We start from the raw sequence: 23,591 nt of genomic DNA, 5'->3' as shown, positions 1-23,591 counted from the left end.
GGTGATGGCGTTGTTTGGCGTTGTGGTGGCGTCGACAACAATATGACCTGACAAGGTGAATGTGTTGATCGCTCCTGAAGATGGGATGGTGGAAGATAGCGATGACTGATTCTAAAGCGTGTGCATGCAGTGCGCGTAGAGGGTCTGTTGGACCCGTTGGTGCTCTTGCCTCTCGGTTTGTCGGCGAGCGGCTTGGTGAGGCCACCGGATTAGACGGTGTGTGTTGATGTGAGGTCGGGGCACATCATCCGACTATTGCCTCCAATAAGGTAGCCTTGAATTGATAAGTGTCCTAGGTTTGTCCGGTTACGTTGAACATGGGACGTATACGCATGATGCAGGTTATCTTTCTTTTCAAACAAAAAACTGGAACAATATGCTACTGCACAATGGAAGAATTGCAATCTTAGATCAAAACACTATGGATGGATAATATGAACTGCCTAAATAATAATTCTTGAGCATCGAACAACCTGAGTAAACAAGCTGTTGGTCCTTTTGTCTTGTTTCTAAGGTGCAGACGATTCCATTTTACCGATCAGAGATAGGTGATTCAAGAACATTCCTTGATTTTGTCTTACACTTGCACGTCTTGCTTAGTTTATCTTCTTTTCATTTTGCGACGTTGCTGAAGTTTCTTCGACTCCAAGCCACCGTTCGCCTCAAAAGACAACACTTTGGCCGGCACGTCTGTTCCCGGGCACACTGAAAATTGACACTTACCAACCAAGCTCGTTTCTTTTTCGCGCGCATTGGCACTGCCCAAGCCAAGTAAAAAAAAGCTCTCTGCAGACCAAAGGAGACCCGGTACATGCACATCGAAGAGCAACGGGGATCGGCCGGGGAAAGCCGCCGAAGTGCGCCGGCGACCGGGACGTCTTGTCTTGCGCGCGGCCGGTGATCGGGCGAGATGCGGTCGACGGGGTGGCACGCGGCGCGGGAAAAGGAGAGGAATCTCCCTTTGCCGGAGAGGCGACGCCGATGGGACGATCGACGCGTCCGAGGTCGACCGGGCCGCGGCTGGCGCCGGTGGCGCCACCGCGGCGCTACCTCGCCATCGGGACGGCGACGCCTGGTCGATCGGCGCTTCGGCGCTGCTCATCGCCGTCTCATCGCTGCCTTTGCCTCGTCTCCTTCAGGCGGCGGGCCAGCTCGCTGCTTTGATCGGCGCGCGCATGGACGTGCTTCCTCCTCGCCGGCTGCTCTCTTGCCGCCACAGCGGCACCGCTGATCAACCGAGTGGCTCCCGCTGAACCTGAAGCTTTTTCAGTAGTTGTTTGAGACGCAGCAGTCAGCGCATGCCAAAGTGTGAGCACTCGTGGGAAATATACTTAAGAGAAATAAGCTAACATATCGAATCAGCACTGTGATCAGATTCGGGCATGGACCTGAAAGCAGTGCCATAATAATCAAATCGTTGTGGCTCAAGGCCACGAGGGTTTGGGCGGTTAGCCACAGTAGGAGGCACTCGGCTTTACGCCGCGCCTTTCCGGCGTTCTAGAAGATTCCAGCAGCGGCAGAAGGGTTTAAGTTAAGAGGAGGTTTCAGCTTTCGATCCGGAGCTTTCACTGGTAGACTCTTTTGCCTTCTTTGAACAAGTCGCGATCAAGTGGAAAAGCACTTGGAGATCGCTGAATCACTGATCAAAGCATAAAGTCTTCCCGGTAGCATCAGGTGCGCGCGATTTGTCTCGTTCGAATTGGCTGAGCAGGGTGTTAAAAAAGAAACTACTCCAGTAGCTTAGAGTGTGCGAGCATCCGTGCTTCTTTTATACAGATCTGAAAGCACTTACAACGACCGTATCAGAACACTAATAATAAAACAACGGATCAAAAGATTGCGGTATCCCTATCACTATACGTGGACCTGTTTTTTCCTGGCAGAAGAGGCGTAGACATCACAGGCATTGAGATTCCTCTACCAGCTCCAATAGCATGAAATGGAAGTGCTTGTTATCTTGAGTTCTTTTTTATTTTTATTTTTTGAAGGGTTTTGCCTTGAGTTCTTGACCAACGTACATAATCCCTTCAAATACTACCACTAAGTAGAGCAACAAACTGTTGGAAATATTAGCACTTTTTCGACTAATCTAATCCAGGAGTATACATTAAGTATGGCAAATACGGTATGCATCTCATACCGATACCTAAGCATGTGAGCACGTACAGTACATAGAACCGAAACATCTATGAACAACATATATACGGCCAGCACATGAACGATCAAATAGGGGATGGACGAATCATACCCTCAGGTTGGCCAGGCCAACGCGGCGGCGGCAGCGGCGGCCTCGGCATCGGCCGAGGCCTTCTTCTTGGAGTGAACTAAGTTAGGGTTCACTCCACTGAGAGGGAGTGAGTGAACTGATATAGACCGTCGGATAGATGGGGCTCAGCTCATTCCCGCGACCCGCGGCGTGACGAGGCGAGGCGGGCGGAGGAGGAGAAGCACACGTGTACAACTCCTATTTCCAAGCTTCCAATAGCAAGGGGTGGAGCAACCCTTATAAAAATGTCTCATTTTTTTACTGTAGCAATATGATACTAAACTTTTCACACTTCCCACCACTTATCATACACATGCTTGAGTCTTAGAAATTAACCAGAGATTATTGTTTTATATGGGCCTAAGTCCATCCATAATCCATCACAAACTCTCAAGAGACCTGTAACACACCGATGGTCATGTTGCTAGCTTAATTGGAGAAAAATAACAATCAAGCCAGCCCGGGATTCTTGAGAAATACACAATTGACGACCATCTACACACATATAAGCCTTGACTAGCAGTCCCTATCCCAAATTCATTTCCGTGGTAAATCGGCACCACTTGTCCCGGTCGGAGCTGGTCAGTTCTCACCATAAACAAAGGCATGCACAGACCATACGATACGCAGTGGCCCGTATTTCTTCGCCGGAGATATTAAACCTGTGTCGTCATCCTCATCTTGCACGTCCACGGACGAACTGATCCGCCGGAGAGTTCTCGGGAACACGCTCTCCGGCCGGCCACATCATTTCACGTCGCCGTCATCCATGAGGACCCGTATCCACCATTCCACCACCCATTCGACCACCATCCCAGAACGTTCTCGCTGTCCCCGGCCCAAACTGGTTCCTCAGCAGTACTTCTTTCGTAAACTAATATAAAAACGTTTAAAATACTAAAGTAGTGATCTAAAGCTTTTATATTAGTTTATAGAGGGAGTACCAAACACCATCCATTGATCGGACGAACGAATGGACGTTGCCACTCTTTTTTCTCTGTGCATTTTTTTTTGAAACGGGGGCAAAAATATTTGCCTCATCGATTAATTAAGAAGAAGAGAATTGTCCAGTTAATTTACGGAAAACTGGACGAAAATCGATCTGTGCATATATTGATACATATACAGTGATAAACGTAGTTTTGCAGCGGGGCAGCCAACGGAACAAGGAGGAGGTCGACGGCGTGCGTGTCGAGTCGAATGTCTTCATGCTACTAGGCGCCAAAGACGAAAGTTTTGGCACGTATTCAGCTCCTGTGGATGGATGGAATCGCGACGTACGAGGCGACAACGACCTGCCGACCGCTACTCTACTCGTGGAGCAATGGCGTCTCTTTCCTCGACGTGTACTCCGCCCCAAGCGCTCCCGCCAGATCATCATCCTGCCCTGCGCCTGGCGTGGCATGGTCATCATAAGCGAGAGACCCAGGGTTCAGGGGAGTTCATACTTTGATAACTCAACGATCAGGGGCGGTTAATTATCTAATGAAACGGATGAGGGCGTAGAATTTTGCAGGAACCGGGAAACGATGCGATTTGTGAACACGAATGATGGCGCCAATACACGTGTGTTCACCCGGCGTATAGTTTTGGGAAATTATATGGAACTGAAGTTCCGTGGAAACCTATTTTGAGCGAACGCTCTCAGATGTGTCGGATCCCTGCGAGAATCTGAAAGCGTTCGCTCCCACCGCCCTCGCGAGCGAACGGCAGAATGGTACCCTGCAAACCCCCTTCAGAGCGGACAACACGAATTTTCTGTGTTTCTATCCATTTTGTAAATTATGAACAGGTGGTTATCTAAAGCATGGCAAATGGCAGCTATGTCAACTATAGCATGGCAAATTTATGTGTTTTTAGATTTTTACACATTGACAGTGCTATAACATGGCTAATTATGTGCGTTTTAGACTATTTACACATGACAATTATATAGTATGTTATAGCATGGCAACTCTGTTTTTCTTTCAAGACATGGCATCCCAACTTTTCACACTTTACCACGAGAATTTCTTTCTTGTAGCGTGACAATTCTCTAAACTGTAGCATGGTTAATTTTTGGACACGTGTAACAATTTTCTTTGTTCTATCATGATGACAATCCTCTTTTCTAGCATGGCAATTTTTTTATGCACAACATTTGTCATGTCCTCGTACCTATGGCACGACAATTCTCTCTTTCCACAATAATAGCAAAAATTTGAACATATGCCAAGTTTCTCTGGTTCCAACATGGTAATTCTCCATATGAAAGGAGGAGGAAGGGGTCTGTGGTCCTTGATGAGTAGGACGCAAGGCATCGTTTGACCAAAGGAGCTCCCCAACACAGACGACGCTTGCAGGAGCCTCCCTAGGTGCACGATTGTTCCCTCCAGGAACGCTGGGGAGGGCACGTTCCATCCCTATTAGGGTCCTTGTTTTTTTTTCATGTCTATTGTTTTAAAAACCTTTTGGTTCATATTTAAAATAAAAATGCACCAATGTTTCGCTAATCTTATATGCAACAATACTTCCAAAATTGCAGTTTTAAATAAAAGTGATGCAATCTTAGATGGCTAAGGGCTACTGTAGCAGATCACTTATCCTCTAACTCGTCAAATGTTTTCCTAAACCTTAACTCCTCAAAACCGAGGAGTTAAAGAAAGTGGTCAGAACTAACCGAGCCTCAAATTTAACTAGATCCCACATGGAAGTGTCTTTTCCTCCTCCTCCTCTTCTTCTTCCTTCTAGTGTGCCCAGCTGGAGCAGCACCTCGGCCACGCACAACTCTGGCATGTCGCCCAGCCCTGACCCCGCCGCCTCGCCAATGGCCTCCGCCATCGCTGTGCGGTTCGTTGCGCCCATGCCCATGCTGTCTAGCTCTACAATGTGAGGAATGGCGTGTTGGATGAGGTCCCTGGCGGTGGTGCTCATGCCCAACATGACCGGGAAGAGCATCGGCTGGCTGAAGGCGTTGAAAACTGTGGCGTGGTCACCAGCCTCTTGGAAGGCGTCGTGTCGTGCAACAACTCGTACAGAAAGACACTGGACATCCACCAGTCGACGGCACTGCCATGGTCGTTGCTGCAGGTGATTTTCGACACCAGGTACTCGTGTGCTGACAAAGGACCCAGAACAGCACGCAGATCGGTCAAATCTGCCACAGCTCCAACCAAATCTTTGTGCGCGGCAGCACGGGCGTCGACGCCGGGGTGTGGAGGCGACCGAGGGTTCCATTCCTAAGGTGGTAGGTGGCTGCGATGGCGATATGTGGCAACAAAGGCGGAAGGAGGAAGTGTCGTGCATGGGAGAGAAGAAGGAATATTTTGCTGAAAGTAGAAGGAATATTATTGGTGTGAACTTATGAGGCCTCTCAAAACTGAGAGAGTTGGGAATTTGTTTGGGTTAACCCCTCAATTTTTTTAGGAGTTAGCCGGATAGAAGTTTAGCTAGGTGCAGTTAATGTCTCGGAAGAGAATATCTTGAGGAATGAACCGTTTTTTAGGGATCCGCTAGAGTTCCCCTAACATCAGCAAAAAATAAAATAAAATTGGGAGCAAGAGTAAAGGAAAACATATTAGCAGCATGTTTTTCCCTTGGGTGATTCACTAACAATCAACATACCAATCAAAAAGTTGAAAGTTTGAACTCCAATTAAGCGAGGGGTATCAATTCATCGGTTGTCTTAACTTTGCTTAAATCGGTCACATTTCTTAGGTTTTGAATCAGGCTTTAACCAAACTTATCTCTTAAGTCGATCTATATAACCACATATTGTACCAAATTTCCTCTAAAGTTGCACACCTTAAAACAGTGCAATTTTAGGCGTTAATGTTAAGATTTTCTAGAAGCGGGCTGCAGAAAGTTAATTAGCGAAACGGCTAACCATGATGAACGTTTGGACAATCCTAGACAAGAACCTACTGCCGATGCTCCACACGAGATTCTAAAGTTGAGAAGCAGTATTTTGTAGTATTATCAATTGATGGATCGGTCCTACCTCCAACATTTGAATTCACAGCGGGTGCAACAACAAACAGAACAGCTGATGCAAACTCCACCAATGATCTCTAACTCGCAACATTTTAGCAGCATCCGAATCCCTGATCCCATTGGCTGGGCGGTCGCCTCCATGGTTTCAGGTCACTTCTCTGGATTCAGGTGCATCACCCTCTGTCTTACACGGACCCACCCGTCATTGCCGCGCCCCCGTTCGCCTCTCTCGCATGTATCCCCAACCAGATGGGAAATCGAGCACAACATGCACGTACGTACGTGAAGCTACACACACAAGCCGCCTACGTGGGTTCACAACATGTATATACTACTCCAGGGCCTCAAGCCACCGCGTTCCACTCGACGGGCGGCCACGGCCACGGCTCCCACAGCTCCGGCGTGGCGCAGAAGGACTCCGGGAAGACCGCCCCGTCGTAGTGGAGGTGGTCGTCGCACTCGGACTCCACCGACGCCGAGACGTCCGCCGGCGTGCCGCACGCCGTCCCGCCGAGCACGCAGCTCTCGGGGGGCTCGACGTCGACGACGTTCCTCTTGTCGTCGTCCAGCTCCCGGCCGCCTCCGTTGCAGCTGCTGCTGCTGGCGGTGGCGGTCGCCGCGCCACCGCCGCCGCCGTCCCTCTCCCTCAGCCTCTCGCTCAGCTCCTGCAACTGCACACACGTACGTACGTACTCCAGTTAGCAGCTGGATTAAGTACTATCGGCAAGAAGCCAAGAAGAGATTAAGAATACGTGCGCAGCGATTAGATTAGCTACCTGTGCGGCGAGGGCGAGCTTCTCGTGCTTGAGGGACTCGACGCGGGAGTGGAGGGCGTCGTAGTCGGCGCGGAGGGCGGTGAAGTCGTGCTCCAGCTGCTTGGAGCGCCACCGCGCGCGCTTGTTCTGGAACCAGATGGCCACCTGGCGCGGCTGCAGGCCCAGCTCGCGCGCCAGCTCCGCCTTCTCCCGGGGCTCCAGCTTGGCGTGGTGCGCGTGGAACATGGACTCCAGCGACCGTGTCTGCTCCTCCGTGAACCGCCGCTTCCTCTCCGCCCCCCGACCCCCGCCGCCCCTCCCCACGAAGCACAGCTGCTCCTCCATCTCCATCTCCATCTCCATCTCCATCTCCATGCCCATCTCCATGCCCATGCCCATCATCGGCGCGCACAGCTGCTGCTGCGCCGGCAGCGACGCCGGCGGAGGCATCAGGAACTGCTGCTGCTGCTGGTGATGGTGGTGGTAATCCATGCCGACCGACCCAGTGGGCCGCCACTGCTCTGCTCCGACCGGTCGCTGCTCTCCTCTGCTCTGCTGGATGGATCCCCTCCCTACGCTATGCCGTCCGTCCCTTCCTCCTTCCTCTGTCTCTCGGCGCCGGGAGGCCCGTTTTATACCGGCGGGCGGCGTTACGTGTCCGCGCTGCGCGAGACGCGAACATGTGGTCTTCGCGACGGCGGATAAAGAAACCTCCCCGTCCGGGCCCACGCGGCCTGACACCGCGCGAAAGCCGCTTTCGCGCCCCGGGCCAAGTGTCGCGGATCCAGCGGCGCCAGAGGCTGCGCCCACCACGGCGCCCCCATGTCTATCCTCCCGCCTCGAGATCGGCACCCGAAACGTGGCCACGGGTGCAAAGATCTTGCTTCTCCTCCTCCTCCTTCCGCTCACTCAAGGCTTCCTTCCGGCCTACGAATTGCAAGCCTCTACCGGACGAGTAATTTTCGTTCGTTTATTTCTCTCTGCCTATGTCTGTCTGTCCACGCCACGGAACTTCTTGCATTTTCATCTACTACGAATCGATCGATCGGCTGCACGGGAAAGGATCAGCACTACGTAGTACTACTCCGGTGGTGTATCATGGGGCGGGCTTGCCGGCCAATGGGTGGTGGAAAGGTGTGCGCCTTGGTGTTCCACGGGGATATTGAATTCATGCTCCAGCCAACTCATCCAAAAGTCCGAACTGATGGAGGGAGGTGGGCAATATATTTCAACACTCCCCCTCACGTCTACGCTATTTTAGTCCTTAGACATGGGATCGATGTAGGCCGCAGAATCGTTTTATTTAGTACTGCGTTGGCAGGGTCTTGAACTCAAGATCTCTTGGCTCGGATACCATATTGAATTCATGCTCCAGCCAACTCATCCAAAAGTCCGAACTGATGGAGGGAGGTGGGCAATATATTTCAACAGGGGAGACGGGGACAGGCGCGGGAGGAGGAACAGGTAGGACCAATGGCCGTGCGCGCTCCGTCGGGGGGCTGCACGCGTCGCCGTCGCGGCGCCAGGTGTGCGGGGGCTTCCGCCGGAAGGGGCGTCGAGGTGGCGCGCCGCGTTTGTCCCGTTCGCCGGGCCGATGCACGCAGCACGCCACTCAGCTAGCGCGTTGGCGGGTCTTGTCGCCTGTTGTCGCCTGGCGCCTCTGTGCGTTCTACTACTACTCCCAGTTTACCACTCGATTGATCGTTTACCAGGAAGGGACATCACCATGTCAAAAAAAGAAAGAAAAAAGAGAGAGAGAGAGGAAGGGACATCATGGTAACTCAAGATAAACAGATACGGTGAAGCGAAGCGAACGTGATAGGCGAGCACTTGCGGGGTCAGTGCGGGGAGCAGAGGTTATCCCCGACCGATCGTTCTCCACCCGGAGGCCGGCGATTCGCTGCCCCCGACCTCCCACGATCCAAACGTGCTAGAGCAGATCAGGCAAGTTAAAAGCGGTGACCCGGTGCGACTGAACTGCCTTTATTTGTTGAACGCTCGTAGTAGTGCGCTGGTGGAGTTCTTCCGGCTTCGGTAACGGCGGGCGCGGGTCGGGTCATTTCGAGCCGCAGTGTAGCACGATACAAAAGTTGATAGCACGCCAAGACCGGGCTACGACTGCCACTGCCGGTTAGTGTCGATCATTCGAACTATGGATAGTTTTTTTTTCTACTGAGAAACACAGTACAAACGCAACAGCTCACAGCGATCGGGCCGGCGCCCAAGCGGTGCCAAGCTGCTGTTGCACGGGCAGGGTCAGCTGGGTAGCTGTCCGTGGTGACCACCGTGATTAATCGCGGCGAGGACTTACTCGAGTGCGGTAGCAGGCTAGGAGGGAGAGGTGTGCAAGGTACGTAGTAGAAGGCACAGTTATTACACGGACAGGCTAGGCGACCGGCCGGCTAGCCCGGCCGGGACCAGGAGGGAGAGGAGGAGGAGGAGAAGGGGCGCGCGCGCGGCGGCGGCGGGGCCACCGCGGACGTCGACGGCCGGCCGGACAGAGGCAGCCACACGTACGCGCGCGAGTGGGCGCCGGGCGGGGGCGGCACACGCGGCGCCGCGCGAGTGGCGAGGCGGGTCGGCGTCGCGCCAGTTTCTGTGGAGAGATGGAAAGCTTGGCCGCGTGGCCACAGTCGCGCACGCCTTCCCTTCCTCCCGAGCTCGTGCCTCGTGGGGGTTCATGGCGCCATCTGGTGTGCTACGATTTAAATTCCGCTGGTCCTGGGGATCGAGACGGGGGCGCGGGAAGGAGTTCGACCCGTCCGTGTTTCATTTTCATTCGTGTATGCATGCATGGTACTGTGCGCCGGCTCAATCTGCTGCCTACCTACCTTCTTTTTCGTTTGTGTATGTATGCTAGTACTGTGCGCCTGTATCTGCCTACCCTCTTTAAGATCAGTCACGTGAACGGATGAACGATCCTATCCGTAGGCAATTTGAGTCTGAAATCTACATGTTCTTGCGGTATTTGTTTCTACTACTTGTCATGAGCCAGGAAGTGAGGGCACGTACAATAATACTATCTTAAAAGTATCACATAGGATAAATGCTAAGGTGAAGAGAGAGAAATTATAAAAGGAGATAATCTATTGTAGACATCTTTTTATTGTTATCTCTAAATTACATGCAAGGTTTAAGATAACACCGTCTTAACAACCACTGTACATGCCCTGTTGATGTCTGTCACGAGTTTTCATCAGATTCTGTTTCTTCCGGTTCGTGTTTTCCGGGGGCCTAACACGAGATCCTGATAATGCACGTGGCAAAATCAAGTATGATATACTACTTAACACGAGATCCTTTTCTTAGTTTATATTTACTTCAAAAGCAAGACAGTCCAACCAAATGGAGAAGGAAAGCACCTTTGCTAAGCAGCAGTAGTGGCCAGGCTAAGTTATTCTGCAAAGCGATACCACTTTGCGTTGCGCTAAATCGCACTAATCAGCGCAATTTTTGTAAGTTTTGTCGTAGTTGATTAGTAGGCCCTACCAGATTGCTTGCGGCATCCCCTCTTATTGAATCTTTTTAAGTTTGACCCCCGACCACGGCGCACCTTCTCCAATCAGGGAGCCGTTGCGTATTAGAGAACCATATCCGCACACGAGTTTGCTGTCAGGCCTCTGAAAAACCGTCACAATTTCACACGTTAGTCGGATGTTTTTTCTTAGGCTTTGGCTTCCCATCCAATGGTACCACTACAGCTGTTCCCGGGTGAGCTCATGTCCAAGACTAATCAGAGCGACAAACATGCAAGCAACATGTTTTGATTAGCAGTCAAGGATGGTACACACGATGACTAAAATCTGAACCTGTTTTGGTCTCGAAAACCTCTGCATCTGAATAATGTTGGCAAATGATGTGAAGTTGTTCTGCAAAGCATTAGGGGATTATATATACTGTACATAGGAACTGGCTTTATATATCCTAGTCATGGGCAGGCAATTCACAAGCTGCCGTCAACAAACTCCTCTATCGTCGAAAGGGAAAACGCAGCATTAGTAGATGTCAACAAAAATAAGATCAGATCAGATAAAAAGAACTGAGGTATCCCCTCTATAATCACTCAAATATACAGAACCGTCACAACATTGTCTGACCGACCAGTCACCCGCACCCTCATTGGCAAGTAAACGATAATATAGACAACTCAAAATCAACTGTTACAAGTGACAACAGATCATACAGCGCCTCAAAAACTCGTGAAGCTCAGCAGACTTGTGGTGCTTAAATAGGCTGTTTACATTGCCGGCCAATAAGCCTGCACTGCTCCGGTAGCATGGAGCAGACTACCTGCCCCTTGACGCGGCAGAGCTCCCCGTCTATCCCACAGCCATTGTGGGTGTTTGCACCAGGTTTAACCTTGACTGATTTCACCTGTCAATGTCGGACCAGCAGTTAAGACCGAGTCAGTGTTGTTACTAGAAGCAAACAATTATACTGTGTAAAAGGAAGTAATATTTCTGACAAAAATGAACCCCACCCCACCCCCGACGTCAAATGGAAGCTCTTCAAAAAGCACAAATGGAACATGGCAGAAAAATAACTTGAGCAAGGACAGAAGTGGCATGATACCTTCACATATTCCACATATGGTAAAGAAAGGTGGCGACCAAATTGCAGTAGTATGAAAAATCTCAACAGCTTCCATCTCCCCCTTCCGCCAACTAAAAGTAAGTCCAGACTGTTGTCATCATGGCTCGCATTTGGCGCGACAATCTGGGAACTTTGAACTGTTTTGCATGAGTGGTTACATACTAGGACACCAAGAAAGTGCCCCTTCCTGACAACCCATTTCTCATCCAAATTCGGCACAAGTTCCATAGATGTTCCGATTTCTATATCTTCTGGTGGTTCAGGAAGTTCGATAGGGTGGTCAGGCTCCCAAGTTGGCTCTGTGTCCCATCTTGGCCCAGTGTCCCACTTTGGTTCATTGTCCCAAATAGGTCCTGGATCTGATATTGTCGAGGAAATGTCCTCCTTATCATGCATTGAAGGGGCTGCCCAAGATAACCGTGTATCATTAGAAGCTGTGACACCAACTGAATTTCTATCGGTCCTTGTTTTGGACCTCGTTCTTGGCCAGTATGATGCATGATGCTGTTGAGGGCGTAGGACTTCTTCTGGTTCCGAAACAATGTTGCTTCTGCCCATAGATTGCCGTTTTGCTTTTGGATCAAGACCACGAACATACTCTGACGGTTCACTGCTTGCCGCTGTACCACCTGATGTGTCAAAGTCCCCAAGAGACATCCTACTTGGAGTCATGATAGAGTCAATACTTGAAAAACTGGAAGCTCGTGGAAATCCTTCTCTTTTTGATCGACTACGCATTACATCTGTATAGACATCAGACAATTCAACTTTGTCTTGTCCTGTACCTTTTCCATGCCCGGACATGTCCTTGGACAAAGGAAGATATTCTAACTCATAGAAGTAACTTGGTAGACACAAAAATTTGAGTACTCCAGCCACAAAATATCGAAGAGGGCCAAATCTCTTCTGGTATTTCTCGGAAAGTTCCAGGACTGCAGCAAAGTTGAAATAGTTTTTCAGCTCAGTAAACTTTTTCAGTGCTATGCCATGCTGCACTTCTGCAAATACTTGATAGTAGACAAATAAACTAAATTTCTATGTTTGCAGTTATGGCTGATAAGGGTACATTAGTAAATTAGTAATTAAGAACTATACGCAGATCTTGAAACTCATTAAGAATAGACTTACGAGGACAAAACTACATCATTTGCTCAGGGAACTTTAGATCGAATGCAAACTTACAAAAAGCAAATTAAGAGTGGGTTATCATATGCTGTTACTGTTGAAGAAGTCCTCCAAATTAAAAATGCACTACAAAAAACAGCTACTAAAAATACTTATTACTGATATTAAAAAAATCAGAATCAGATCCATGTTTGACTATCTGTGGAATCATTATATACTCATGCAGTTCGTAAGATGCCATTTTAGACATTGACATGGTTATCAATATGCATGTTTGTATAAAACTATGAAATTTTATAGGTGCATGTTAGGATAAAATTATGAAATTTTATATTATGAAAACATTTTCATGAAAATTCTAAGGTACTATTTTCTCCTTACCAATCTAAATATTTGTCTATGTATAGTAGTCAAAATTAGAAAAGTTTGTTGTATGATTGTCATTTATTTTTACAGACAGAGAAAGTATGTCATACAGTATTACTCTTGTTGTTTTAGACATTAGACATTGACATGGTCTCCAAAATGTAACTTTGACAATTAATATCAATTGCAATCTATGTATAAAACCCAACGAAACTGTATATCATGGAAGTAATTATCAAGATAAATTTCCGCATAGGATTTTCAAGTATCAATCTAAATCTTTAGAGATGTTGGTAGGCAGAGTTTCTAAAGTTTGACTTTGCAAATGTCCAACAACAAGTTTTAGGGAACTGTGGAGGAGTATATCAGAAGAAACGTGATAAATAGTGAAACAAAATAAATGTGAAAGCACATTTGCAGTTACCAACTTACCATCACTAACAAAACCATAGTATGAAACAGTTGTGCCGAAATGTATTAGCCCGGATTGGAGCCACTCAACAGCCAATATGTCTAGGGTTGTAAAGCCACCCTGTTACCAAGGGATAGTTCTTGTGAGAAAAGTTTAAAAGTGATAAACTAATTTTGTAAAAGGTGAAAGTGAGAACATAAGCTGAAATTCCGTTCTTCATGTAAGAAGAAGTTGTGATAAATTTGGCATACCTTAACAATCAACAATGAAGCAGAAATAGGATCCTTAACTCCCAGAACAGTCCAAATAAGTGAGTTGTCCGATCCTGCTGGGATTATTCCAACTGGAATTGACACAGCTTCTGTTCTATCGCTTCTGGTGAGAAGACCGTTGAACACCTGCAAAATTATCAATGTTCAGCTAACATTTAAGTCACTACATGACTACACATATAAAATAGTGATATGAATATTATGTGCAAACCTCATTTACTATTCCATCACCGCCAACACAGACAATCCCTACAAAGATAGAATAAAAAAATCAAGGCATTAATTAGACCAGCTGCAATGGTTGCCTCTATATTGGGCCTTACCTAAACTATTTAAAAACATGCGTAAAGTTTATACCATCAGGGAATGCGCCAAAATCAAAAGTAGACGCGAGAGACTTCGCATGACCAGCGTGAGTAGTTTTAACTACTTCCATGTGAAAACCTGCAAGCTACACCAGATCACAGGGGATTAGTTGCTGGAGGTAAACAATATAAAACTTACATAGTTAAGAATAAGAGTGCCTAATATTTATATATGATAGGAAGAATCCATAAATCAGCGCATCAAATCGCCAATATTCATCATAAACAGGAGCTTAGAAATTTCAGCTTATGCAACTATCTTCTAAATAATCTACAGAAAACGAGATCAGCAGTACCCAAGTTAGCTCATTTCAAAGTGAATAACTCATGTGGGTTCTACAAGATTACAACAGTCGATTTCATGCTGCCACGGGAGAGGAGTTAAAATGCTAATCATATTGCCGAAACATTTTCCCTGTGGAATTTAACAGAGCTATTTGTTCCTGTTCAATTACTGTATTCCTTATTTTCCACCTTTACTATTACAGGTTGAAATTAATAAGAAGCTGAAATACTCCCTGCTTTCCTGTTATTTTAAAATTTGTGTACTCAAACTTAACCACAAATATGTTTAAGACTACCCCAATATCTATATGAAAATTACTCCCTCTGTAAACTTTTATAAGACGTTTTAGGTCACTGATTCCAATATAAACCTAACCACCAATATGTTTTAAGACTACCCCGATTATCTTATAAAAGTTTACAGAGGTAGTACATCAGTAAATTTTTTGTTAAAGTATTATCATATTATTATAATTTATCATATAAACCTATGAATAGTAAGGGTCAAAGTTAAATATCAAATACACTAAAAGGCCAAGAACATAACAGTATAACTTAAGAAACAACAGAGGAGAGTACTATCATCTTCTTCATGAGATTTCCACAAGGCTGAAGACCAAATGGTCAATAGAGGTTTCATGAAGCAAGTTTATCACCAGACAGATATATACAGTCGCTTCGAATATTGCTTTTAAAAGCAGTGCAAAAGGTAGAAGTTTTACATTGAAACCATCAAAAGTTACCTTAAATATAGGTTCTGCTTTTTCATGGAAAACTTTAATTGATCGACCATGTCCAGAACGAGGGTTCAATATAACAAGTATTCTCTGCGGAGTTCTGCATTTGATTGGCGGGTAATCAAATAGAACCCCACCAAGGGGGGCATCTGTGTCTTGCTTAATACTGGATGTTGCAGGATGAGGCAGTACATTAATGTATATGTTCTGTTCTGCAAAGCATGTTACCCACAAAATGGCCTCGTCTAGTGTAGAGGCCATAAACCGGAAGTCCTTCCGAGCTCTATGTGCCTTTCCAAATAGAGAGTTCTTAGCAGGATATGCATGTAAAGTAAAATGTTGGAGGCCAGAATTATAAGATACCTGCGAAGATACAAACACGTCACACAAAATCACGGGATTGTCAACTGGGCCAAATAACAATTGAAGTGCATCTTGGTCTCTGAAACTTACAGAGATGACATCCTCAAGGCTGAGTACAGTAGAACCCCATATAAGGGCTTTACTTGTGAGTCTTGCATCAGTTGTATCAGCTTTCTTGTTTGATGACAGATGACCATCCGCCCCTATACTTTTATTTTTCCTGTCATAAAACAGTTTGCCAGAATAGACTTCGAAACCTACAAAATTGGACCTCTCATCCACCGTATCAGTTCTACGCTCATGGTTTTTACCCTTTTTGGCATCTTTATTGTCAACAGCCACATGCTTTTGCCTCAAAGATCTAGATTTGCCTCTTTTCTCTGGAAATACAGTGGGGGAAGATTGTTGCCCAGCTGACTTTTGAGAACGCCGGCTACTGGAACGGCGGCTGGATTTCTGAGATGAGTTTCTGGATGTTGGATTCTCTAGATCAGTTGCGTCCATCTCTTTGTTTTAAGCAGGACCTTAAGAGCATCGGAACGGGTAAGGGGTTTGATACAGCTTAAGAAGAGTATGGCACATGATGACCCCAGTTGCCCTGTGAAAGGATTGGCATAATTAAATAATCTGCGACAAAAGAGAAACAGCACAAATATAAGTAAGATGCATATATATAGCTGGTAACTGCTCATTGCTTCCCATGGATCAAAAGCATGTGTTCAGGGCAAACGAGCACATATGAGCTTCATCCCCCAAAGACTGATAGCCACAAAAGGGCAGCTCCTCACTAGTACTGCTGGAATATCTGAAGTGATGATATATTATGCCTAATATCCGCTAAACTGTCTAGTACCCTAGAATACCTTTTTGTGAGACTTCAAACAATTCAACTCCTATAGCCGTACAAATTCAGATCTCCACAACCACATGTGCTACAACGCATTTCCAGGTCTCGAATTCGTGGTTTGATACAGAGATATGGGGAGCACGACGGGGCGGATCTAGATTGTTTGGAGGGTGCGCACCGGCACGCGAAAAATTTACAGGATCAGTTCGGGTCAAGTAATCACCGAATGACCAAAAGCTCGTACCTCAAAAACCAGTGTCCGGGATTGCGGACGGGGCGGAGACAGCAGCGACGCGGTGAAGTAGGAGCGGGGGCGGCGATGGCGGCGACGCGCGTCAGCGGCGGGGTTGTTGGGGGAGCACAGCGGTGGTGGACTATAGGGGAGATTGGGTAGGGCAGAGCATGAGAGCAGCGTGGCGGAGGAAGGGATCGGGGAGGAAGAGGAAAGGCACAGGAGGGTGGAGAGGAAAAGTCCGTCTAGCTGGGGAGGAGGAGGACTGGAGGAGTGGAGTTTTCTGATGGTTCAAATCGGTGGCTGGCACGACTGGGTGATTTGATGGTAGATGGAGGGTGTGCAGATTCTGACTGCATCAGAAATTATTGTATTGTGTCAGATGGATGGTAAAGACAAGAACTTTGTACACTGGTACTCGTTTGTTATCCGAAAATACCCAGGGTCTAGGCGTTGTATAATCACACATAGATAGAAATATGGATCTTGAGTCAATAATCTCTTTGCCATTTGTTCGAAAAAGAAATAACTTTGTTCTTTGCACTCTTCATCGGCTCGAGCCTATTGCGTAGGGGGATGGGGAATTTGATGAGAGCGCGTGCAAGTATTGACGATTTGGAGGCATCGCCGCTAATGAGTCAATTTTAGGTTGGTATTACGATCCACTTTGTTTATTGGCATAAGATGGAGGGTTGAGCAATACCCTCCTTGCAATAAATATCTTTGACGTGTGATTTTTAGCGCAACTGCTGCTTTAATGTTGGAACTCATTGTTACCATAATTGCCCGTTTCCTCTTACAGGTCGTCATTCTTCTTTGTCGTGTAGCATCTCATTACACGACTAGGGTCCCCGCCCCCTCCCGCGCATGTCTCGCGCACGCTGCTTGTATGAATAGTATGCCATTATTGAGCCAGACTGTTGCAACACCGTGGCAGCACACCATTTTGCAATGTGATGAAAAAGGTAGAAAAATTGACGAGGTGCAAACAATTAAAAGGTTTCCAGTAAAGGGAACCGCTCGAGACCACCGCCACCACTACTCTCTTTCTTGTCGTAGCCCTTGTCGCCGTCTCTCTGTTTGTTGTGTAGTGGCCTTCATTTATACTTCACTTGGGCAAAGACCACCCCCGACAGAGATAATTTCATTAGCGGCATTCTCTATGATCATGACACTTCATCATCATCGCTCTTTTTCATCACTCCCATTTCAATGACCACCTTCCGACGACAAAACTGTGCTTCTTTTGTGCGTGCTCGATGAGGCAGAGCCTTTCTCGTCTTCTTTTCACTCTGTCCTGGGTAATGCCCACCCTTCGTGTGAGTGTTGGATGTCACAGTGTTGGTAGTGGCACAACTCTTTGATGTGACTACTCGTGGTTTGCCCCAGCCGGTGGTTCCTGTGTTGTCTTGGTGGAACTCTCATGTATCCTTTAAAGTCCGCCTCTTTGCTGTCTTCTAGCATGTTGTGCCATCTCGGCAGCCTCACCTATGTTTCTAGTGGCGCCCTCTATGTGGTTATGACGTAACTTATGTTGCATCAAACAATCACCTGCACCTATCTAATGTTTAAGAGGTCGTTCTTTGTGTTGTGTTGTGTTGTAACTATGTCTTGATGTTTTCCTTCTTGTATACTTGTCTCTGCAGGATGTGTGTGTGTCCCTAGGGTTGTTTAGGTTTTCGATCCAGACTTCCTTATAAACTAAAACTTTGATTTATGACTCCTCCACTAACTATAGGTGAAAGGACGACATGAGGTCATACCTATATCATGTGAGGACATCAAATAAACTCGACAAAGGGTGAATTTTATTGGCTCAAAATGAAGCATCAAGAGGATACAAACACAATGAGCACATCCAGCCTCTGCATAATTAGGATGCACACAACCAACACTAACGCACGCACACAAAAACCTGCCAGCAAATAGCAAAGTCATATAAGACCAAAGATATGTGTAAGCAAGGGAAAAAATACAAAGCGATTAGATCCAATCAGCAAACTGCATTAATGATCATATCTGCATCAACCATGTCATGACACCACATGAATGATGAGGTTCTTCAACAGCAACGCCTTCAGAAAGGGAGCAACGATTAATCGCTGCCATCACCGAATCCAACCACACAAGGTCAGGATTTAGGTTTTCACCCTGAAGAACTAGTCTGAGCATATCCGAGCAATACCTTCAACAAGGTAACGACGTAAAAACATCGCCATTGCCAGGCATAACCAACCCTGGTCACCTAGGCTTCACCCCGGAGCTCGAGACTCGGTGCTCGAGTAGCACCACCATCAAGTCACTCACGTGTTGTCGCCATCACTTTTCCGCGATCCCAGCAGCTACTTGCGATGTGTGATCGCCGCTGCTACACCACCATCCCTCTGCGTCGAACCATTGTCCATAGTTTGCATCACTTCGCCTAAGTCAAAACACCGGATCTAGAGGGAGAAACCCTCACGAAGACCTTTCAGTGGTCACTGTAATCAACAACGAGGCCGCCGCTTGGATGAGATGATTCAGCCGTCAGTGGGGCCCAACAGGCAGCAGCGTGTTAGATCAACCACGCCATCAACAGCCTCCGCATCCCAGCATGAGACGGAGCCCGATCCACCCAATTTGCATCCGAAGAAGCACGGAGTCTGGCCGGATTGAGAGGCGTAAGAGCGGCGCAGAGAGGCCCACCCATCCTTTGCAAACAAGTAGCTGGCAGACAACCAACGGCTAGACAACTCCCAATTCATGGAGCACCGCCCAAAGCCGTTGCCATTGATGAGAACTCACATGATATTTGCAAAGCCAGCCTCAACCAACCACACATGCAACTTGATTGATTTGCAGCCTAACAACATATGCACGTCCTGAGTAGACGTACGTAGGAGTGAATCTGGCTTGATTGATTCGATCTCTTTGCAGGGTCCTCATGACATCGAGAAGAACAACCACAAGCAGAGTCCCCGCCGCAGCCATCAGCCGCACTAGCTTCGCCGGCGGCGTCCTCGGGCGACAGCGGGATGGATAGATGGGAGGAGAAGGAAGATTAGGCTGGGGTACGGCGGCTCTGCCCGTGTTGCCCAGGAAGAGCGACGCGGGGCCAGCGTAATTTTCGGATCGGCTCGGATCGGCCAAACGGAATAACTCCGAACATCAAATAAACTAATTAATCATCTTAGTAATGTTGTTAGCAATTTATGTTCGGTATGTGTTTCTCTAAGTATCTAATACTACATCACCCTTGTTACTATGTTTTATACAAATCGAGTACAACTGCACCGGACAACCGTAAAATAAGAGTAATCGGGTTTCAGAGGTTATTTGCTATCAAGATTACCTTGGTCTTCAGTGCACAATTAATAAACTATTTGACCCGGCGGATGGGGAAAATGATCTACAACATAGAGTATTCTATCAACAACATGGCACAAACTGCAATTGCTGAATCGTGTTGCATTGTGCTTATTATAAGCTAGTGCATACGAGAATTTGAGAAAAACATTTTTCTTAAAGCCTATTTGAGTACCCGTTGTACCATTAATTTCATCTTCTTCTTTTTTATAAAGGATACTCCCTCCTGCTTATACTCGTATTAGTTTACAGAGGGAGTAATATCAATTGGGAATGTAAGTTTCATCTCATAAGCTGCAGAACAGAAGATAAGTTTATCTGCAAACTGGTTAAAATAAGCAAACAGCCAAACCATTACCAAATGGAGCCGTGGTTGCACACTTTGCCTATTCGCGGAGGCCCACTGGAAATTTCAGCTAGCCGACGGAAATACCTGGTACAGGTCCTGAGATCAACCCATTTCGTCATCCCAAAGGCCCAACACCAAAATCTACGCAAAAAAAATTGTTTCAACACCAAAAAAAGGTTCAACACATGTCTTACCTGGAATCAGTCCAACTTGCCTTGCCTGCTTTAGCTTTAGTCTAGCAAGGTGTTCGCCATGTCGTCTGAACGTTGGCAGATGTGATGTGTGTGCCCTTGAAAGGCAAGGAAAAGAATATTCGCCTCGTTTCAAACTTGGAGTGCAATTAAAAATGGTGAGCATTGAACTTTTTTTCTGTTCTTGCCGGGTGGGCAGCACGCCAGCTAGTATATCTTGCTATGAATATCATGGACAAAGTCGTTCAGGTCTTGTTTAGTGTATGCAGTTAGGTACGCCGTACACGGGTGGGGATGATAAGATTATTTTTTTCAAGCAATGGGCCGATAAGGATATTCTCTGGTGCTCACTGTAAAAAAGAAGATGATGATGGCTTTATTTTCATCATGAGGCGGATAGAAAATTCTTAAACTGGCCACTGCGAGAGGGTTATTCACACCTCTGGCATGCTCCGGCATGCAGGCGAGAGCCTTCATGTTTGCTCATGATGTTATGGTCTTTTGGAAACTGAGATGTGTGAAGCTCCCCCACCTGAATATATTACTCAAAGGGTTGCCGGGGCAGCAAGTACAGAATTACATAGCCATACTACAGTTGTTTGGCCACTCCTCTAGGCTTACAGTAAACATGATGAAGAGCGCCGCAATCCCCATCAGATGCTCCCAAGAACATATGGCGGTTGTTTGTGCCTCCCTTGGCTATGAGGGATCTTCCTTCCCCTACAAGTACTTGGGCCTACCCATGACCCTGAGAAAGCAATCGGCTGGACAGATTCAAGGTTTAGTAGATCAACTCGCCGGGTGCTTGCCTGAGTGGAGGTCGGCAATGTTGCCGATGAGTGGACGACTCCTCCTGATCAATTCCGTCCTCTCTGCGATTTCGATCCATGCAATGCTTGCTTTGGATCTACCGGCGAGGACGTTGACGACCATGACCAAAATTTGGCATGGTTTCCTTTGGTGTGGTAAAGCAGAGGCGGAAACTGCAAGGTGGCTTGGGCATCCCCAACCTGCGTTGGCTGAACTTAGTGCTCCAGGCACGTTGGCCGTGGCTCCAGAGGTCAGACCGTTCTAGACCACGGGCGGGTTTTGTTGTTAAGGTGCTTCCCGAGTCCCTGGCATTGTTTCAGGCAGCCACTAGGGCAAGATTTGGGAATGGTAATGCGACATTATTTTGGGAAGATTAGCAGCTTGACGGTTTCCGAGTTGTCGAACTCACACCTTCCATCTCTGCCAGAGTTTCAAGGAGAATCAAAGTTTCAATGACGGTTGGGACGACCTTGATCAATGGCGCCTGGGTTGGGAGTATCGGCCTTGATCTTTCTGTTGTCGAGCTGCAGTAGTTCATGGATCTTTGGCAACGTATACATGACATGACTTTGGACACGAACAACAAAGACTACATCGGTTGGTCTTGGGAAAAGAACGACGCCTTCTCGGCACAATCAACGTATGCGGTCACGGCAACAACTTCGTTCACGTGGACATCGAAGGCACCGCTGCATCGTAGGTTCTTTGCATGGCTTGCTATCAAAGACCGCTGTTGGACGTTAGATCGGTTGGCTCGTCGTGGCCTTCTGCATCAAGATACATGCCCATTTTGTGACCAGCATGGAGAGACCCTGGACCATATCTTGGTAAGTTGCGTTTTCACCCGGGAAGTTTGGCATTTGGTGCATATGGCGACCGACAGACCGGATTTGGCTCCAAGGATCGACGGACCGCTAAAGGAGCAGTGCATCTGGACAGAGTTGGCGCATGCAAACAGGCGAACCACCCGGGCCATTTGCATTCTTGGATTATGGGAGCTACGGAAATACCATAATGGCATCGTGTTTGATGGAGCCTCGCCCTCCACAAATCATGTCATTGAGCGGATCAACACAGAAGGTAAGATTTGGAGGCAGGCCGGTCTTCTCAAGGGTGACCCCGACGGGTTTTTTGCGGTGCTATTGAGGCGGGTTTAGAGTGAGTAGTCTGGTATGGTATGGGTGTAGTGTGGATGCTATTGTGGGTTGGCCGTGTTTGTGTTGTGCCAAGTTATGTAAATTGCGGACTTGGAATTCTCTCCCACTCCTTTAATGAATGATGTGTGCACTCGTGCGTATTTCAGAAGAAAAAAATCCCCGCGATGCTTAGGATATATATCTCACATTTTCTAAGTTTGCAAGCAGCCGAGGAGATAGTCAAGTAGCTGGATCGGTTCGCCGTGAATTCTTTTTTTAATAAAGATATCTAAAGGACGTCTTAAATCTGATTAATATAGAGATTTTACTATATAATCGACTACCTCATTTCATTTGATTTTTCCTCAAAGAATCCTTGCAATCCCTCTGCCGATGCATGAATTGTCAGATTTCTTGGCTTTGAATCTCACCAAAAACTATAAAAGAAAATTCGAGAGAAGGACTACGCCCGACTTTACAAATAAAGCCCGTAGGCAATAATCACCAATATGACCAAACGCCCTCCATCCAGGAGGAACATGCAGGCTAACTACCTACGCACAAAAGTAACAACCTAGGTAAAGCACCAACATGATCCTAAGTCGGAGAAGTTTGATACTATTGAGAAAGAGTTAACGCCATAGCCCGAACACGCGAGATCAGCAACTACGTAGCCTCCTTGTCACAATCCTTAGTCAATGATTTCCATTGTTGTAAAAACAATAATAATTTTAATAGACAATCAACAGGCTTGTTAGGAAAAGAATGATCAATAGTGAACTTGTGCCTAATAGTACATAAAACCCAACACATAGCAGAGAAACCAAATCAAAAAAGTGCCTATATTGCACCGACAAGGACCTAGTCAGAAGGCGAAGCTCGGCGAAGGAATTAGGTGCCCACGTCACATCCGACCACTACCGAATACAACACCAGAGCTGGATTACTAAGTCACATTTAAAGAGAAAGTGGTTCAAGTCCTCGCGTCCAACACAAAACGCACAAAATTATGTGCCTGGGCCATTGAGTTTATGAGTTTGCACTACAAAAAAACACTTCCGTGATGATACATGTTTGTCATAGTAGGTCACATTTTCTGTCATGTATGTATATCCATGACAATTTTATGACAGAATCAAGATAGTCATACATGTGCTGTCATAGAAGTGT

At 47.0% G+C, this 23,591-nt stretch overlaps 2 protein-coding genes across 3 annotated transcripts; both read right to left on the bottom strand.

The window, feature by feature from the left end:
• Nucleotides 1–6,192: 6,192 nt before the first annotated feature.
• LOC119355921 (homeobox-leucine zipper protein HOX22-like) lies at nucleotides 6,193–7,606 on the bottom strand. The gene is made up of 2 exons (XM_037622807.1): nucleotides 7,015–7,606; nucleotides 6,193–6,909 (listed from the first exon to the last, which is right to left on the bottom strand). Exons 1-2 carry the CDS (start codon nucleotides 7,483–7,485, stop codon nucleotides 6,583–6,585), a joined length of 798 nt encoding a protein of 265 aa, XP_037478704.1. The 5' UTR covers nucleotides 7,486–7,606; the 3' UTR covers nucleotides 6,193–6,582.
• A 3,397-nt stretch (nucleotides 7,607–11,003) lies between these two features.
• Nucleotides 11,004–16,878, bottom strand: LOC119355920 (sphingoid long-chain bases kinase 1-like). Of its 2 annotated transcripts, none has more exons than XM_037622806.1 (9): nucleotides 16,603–16,878; nucleotides 15,602–16,138; nucleotides 15,155–15,511; nucleotides 14,119–14,212; nucleotides 13,973–14,010; nucleotides 13,741–13,887; nucleotides 13,510–13,609; nucleotides 11,566–12,518; nucleotides 11,004–11,367 (listed from the first exon to the last, which is right to left on the bottom strand). In XM_037622806.1, exons 2-9 carry the CDS (start codon nucleotides 16,013–16,015, stop codon nucleotides 11,218–11,220), a joined length of 2,253 nt encoding a protein of 750 aa, XP_037478703.1. In that variant the 5' UTR covers nucleotides 16,016–16,138; nucleotides 16,603–16,878; the 3' UTR covers nucleotides 11,004–11,217. The 2 variants fall into 2 exon arrangements, with proteins under 2 accessions (XP_037478703.1, XP_037478702.1); XM_037622805.1 differs by having other exon boundaries at nucleotides 15,602–16,109.
• Between the last annotated feature and the right edge of the window lie 6,713 nt (nucleotides 16,879–23,591).

This window comes from Triticum dicoccoides, chromosome 2A (genome assembly GCF_002162155.2).
Source record: "Triticum dicoccoides isolate Atlit2015 ecotype Zavitan chromosome 2A, WEW_v2.0, whole genome shotgun sequence".
NCBI classification, from domain to species: domain Eukaryota; kingdom Viridiplantae; phylum Streptophyta; class Magnoliopsida; order Poales; family Poaceae; genus Triticum; species Triticum dicoccoides.
This window is presented reverse-complemented; position numbering and strand designations above follow the sequence as displayed.

Bases quoted from the DNA above. Each gene is read 5' to 3' on its own strand.
- LOC119355921 (XM_037622807.1), bottom strand. From the start codon at position 7,485: ATGGATTACCACCACCATCACCAGCAGCAGCAGCAGTTCCTGATGCCT. The intron at 6,910-7,014 runs GTAGCTAATCTA...ACGTGTGTGCAG, and splicing joins AGCTCGCCCTCGCCGCACAG to TTGCAGGAGCTGAGCGAGAG.
- LOC119355920 (XM_037622806.1), bottom strand. From the start codon at position 16,015: ATGGACGCAACTGATCTAGAGAATCCAACATCCAGAAACTCATCTCAG. The intron at 14,011-14,118 runs GTATAAACTTTA...CTATCTTTGTAG, and splicing joins TTTTGGCGCATTCCCTGATG to GGATTGTCTGTGTTGGCGGT. The intron at 11,368-11,565 runs GTATCATGCCAC...CGACATTGACAG, and splicing joins CATATGTGGAATATGTGAAG to GTGAAATCAGTCAAGGTTAA.